The sequence below is a fragment of the Sinocyclocheilus rhinocerous genome, unplaced genomic scaffold (assembly GCF_001515625.1).
Source record: "Sinocyclocheilus rhinocerous isolate Xijiao unplaced genomic scaffold, SAMN03320098_v1.1 scaffold2122, whole genome shotgun sequence".
Taxonomy (NCBI): domain Eukaryota; kingdom Metazoa; phylum Chordata; class Actinopteri; order Cypriniformes; family Cyprinidae; genus Sinocyclocheilus; species Sinocyclocheilus rhinocerous.
In genome coordinates, this window is record NW_015632070.1 from 149923 (window position 1) to 152650 (window position 2728).

The 2728-nt window shown below is 31.1% G+C and overlaps 1 protein-coding gene across 1 annotated transcript in view; it reads right to left on the reverse strand.

The window, feature by feature from the left end:
• The window catches only part of LOC107742188 (activin receptor type-2B-like), a 23328-nt gene that overhangs the window by 12209 nt on the left and 8391 nt on the right, over positions 1-2728 (reverse strand). The window contains exons 2-3 of the mRNA XM_016555088.1: positions 2150-2256; positions 1246-1394 (exon numbers count right to left, since the gene is read on the reverse strand). Of these exons, the coding sequence (XP_016410574.1) occupies positions 1246-1394; positions 2150-2256 (256 nt within the window). The remainder of the gene's footprint in view (positions 1-1245; positions 1395-2149; positions 2257-2728) is intronic.

Genomic DNA, 2728 nt, shown 5'->3' on the forward strand with positions numbered 1-2728 from the left:
ATATGAAAGGTTATATATATATATATATATATATATATATATACACACACGCACATAATGCAAGAGTGCCTCATATTGCACCAGCTGCGCTGACATCCATGTGAAGGTGAATGATTTCCTCTGCTTGAGCTGTAAACAAACACGCCACGCTCAGGGAAATTCCCTGCACTTCATGTCAAAGGGCAGCAAGAGCACACGCCTGCACACTCATATCTCAGCATCTCACCGTTACACTGCCGACATATTCAAGAATATTTAGAAAACAGTAGTCATAGTCATGCATTTGCTCCACGAGGATCAAATATACTAATAAACATCTGGTAAATAAATAAATATGCGGTATACAATTGCATGATTAAAATAGCAAATGCTATTTTGCAGAATTATGACCATGTAAGTGCAATAACTTAATTAGTGCATTTCGTTATTAACGGAATTTGCAATGTGGTGTTATACCGCATTTGAGCTACTTCAGGCAGGTTTTAAAAATGCATTTATTTAATATTTGATCAATTACATGTGACCCTGGACCACAAAACCAAGGTCAATTTTTCAAAATTGGGATTTATACATCTTCTGAAAGCTGAATAAATAATCTTTCCATTGATGTATGGTTTGTTAGGATAGGAGGACAACATTTGGTCGAGATACAACTATTTGAAAATCTGGAATCTGAGGGTGCAAAAAAATCTAAATATTGAGAAAAATCATCTTTAAAGTTGTTCAAATGAAGTTCTTAGCAATGTATATTACTAATCAAAAATTAAGTTTTGATATATTTACAGTAGGAAATTTATAAAATATCTTCATGGAACATAATCTTTACTTAATATCCTAATGATTTTTGGCATAAAAGAAAAATCAATAATTTTGACCGATATAATGTATTGTTGGCTATTGCTACAAATATACCCCAGCGACTTAACACTGCTTTTGTGCTGCAGGGTCACATATTCTGTTTATATTGCCTATAATTAGTCTGTTGAGTTTAACATAATTGTATGGTATTGTGCATAATTGTGATTGTACAGTGCTTACACAAATGCCTCATTCATTCATAAAATGGTTTGTTTGTGTTGAATTAAAACCCAAAACTGCAGCAGGTCCACCAGACCCATGAACACTGGCTAAATAACAAAAATATGAACACCACACAAGGGTTAAAAGCACCACTAGATGGAGCCGCAGAACAACACAAAGCTGAGACGCTGAGAGCGAGCAGAGATTGCTGTGAGACAGACGGACCTCGTTGATGTCCACGTGTCCGTAAGGAGGCTTGCGGTGCCGGTACATCCAGAAGCACAGCAGCAGCGCCATCGAGAGCATCGTGACGGGCAGCAGAGAGCAAACCAGCAGGTTCAGGAGCACCGGCGCCGGCGGAGGAGGCTCGATCACTGACAGAGACAAACAACAACAACATCCTTCTAATACACAAAATACATACTTTAAAATGACAACAATTAATGACTATACATAAAAACAAATACAATAAATTTATTTTAAAATATATATAACAAATACCAACAAAAAATAAATGCAGAAAATATATTAAAATGATATATAAAATTCAATTATTTAAAAACAAATACAAAATAAATAATATATGTAAATAAATTCACTAAATAAATTATTTAAAAAATAAAAAGACATTAATATATTTAAACAAAAATAAATTAATTAATACACAAATGACACAAGACAAAAATTATTAATATAAATACATAAAAAAATAAACAATAAATACATAAAAAATATATAAATACCAAATAAATGAAAAATAAAAAAATAAAACAAAAGAACACACATTAAAATAAATTAAAATCTAAAAATGTATTAAAATAAATTCTAAACAAATTTAAAATAAATTCACTAATTTAATTTGATCAAAAATATAGCAAAAAAATAAATAAAAATCAATAAACGTTTATTTAAAATAAGTAAATGTATAAACAAATAATAAATACTTAAAAATAAGGAAATTAAAATAAATAAATAAACAAATAAATTTGCTGTCACTGTTTAGTATGAACGGTTTCCTGAAACACAGCATGAATGTTTTGGTGACTGTAAAGAGTGCATGAATATTTATGTTTATGATGGTCTTCAGACTGCAAACAGCAGATGAGCAGCTCGTCGGAGGATCTCTCACCTGGTCCGCTGACGTCAGGCAGGTGCGTGAACCTCTCGTTGCAGAAGTTGCCTTCGCAGCAGCAGAAGAACACCTGCGGGTTTTCCTCGGTGGCCACACACTCCTGTCTGAGAGAACCAGACTCAAACGGTCAAAACACACAGCTTACTGTAAACACTGCTTCAGCGCTAATAAACAGCTCTTTAACAAGAGATGGCAAACAAGACTTCATGAGGAGGAAGAAGAAGAATTAAAAAGACATTATGTAAACGTCAGATCTCAAAACATCCAGACAATTATTTATTAACATTACACAATTTTTAAAAATAAATAAATATTTTATTTCAATAATGATGGCTACTGAAAACTATTATTATTAATAAAATAAGTTATATATTAAAGTAATATACATTTAAAAATAAATGAATTTGTATTTATTTAATGTATTCAAATAATGTCTATTGACTAATACATAAAATATATAATATAAATATAAAATAAACAAGTAAACAAATAAATAATATAAACAAACAAACAAACACAAACACAAAATTGGAAACACTTCAGGAGTTTCGAAGTCGTCATCGGATTGGTTGAATT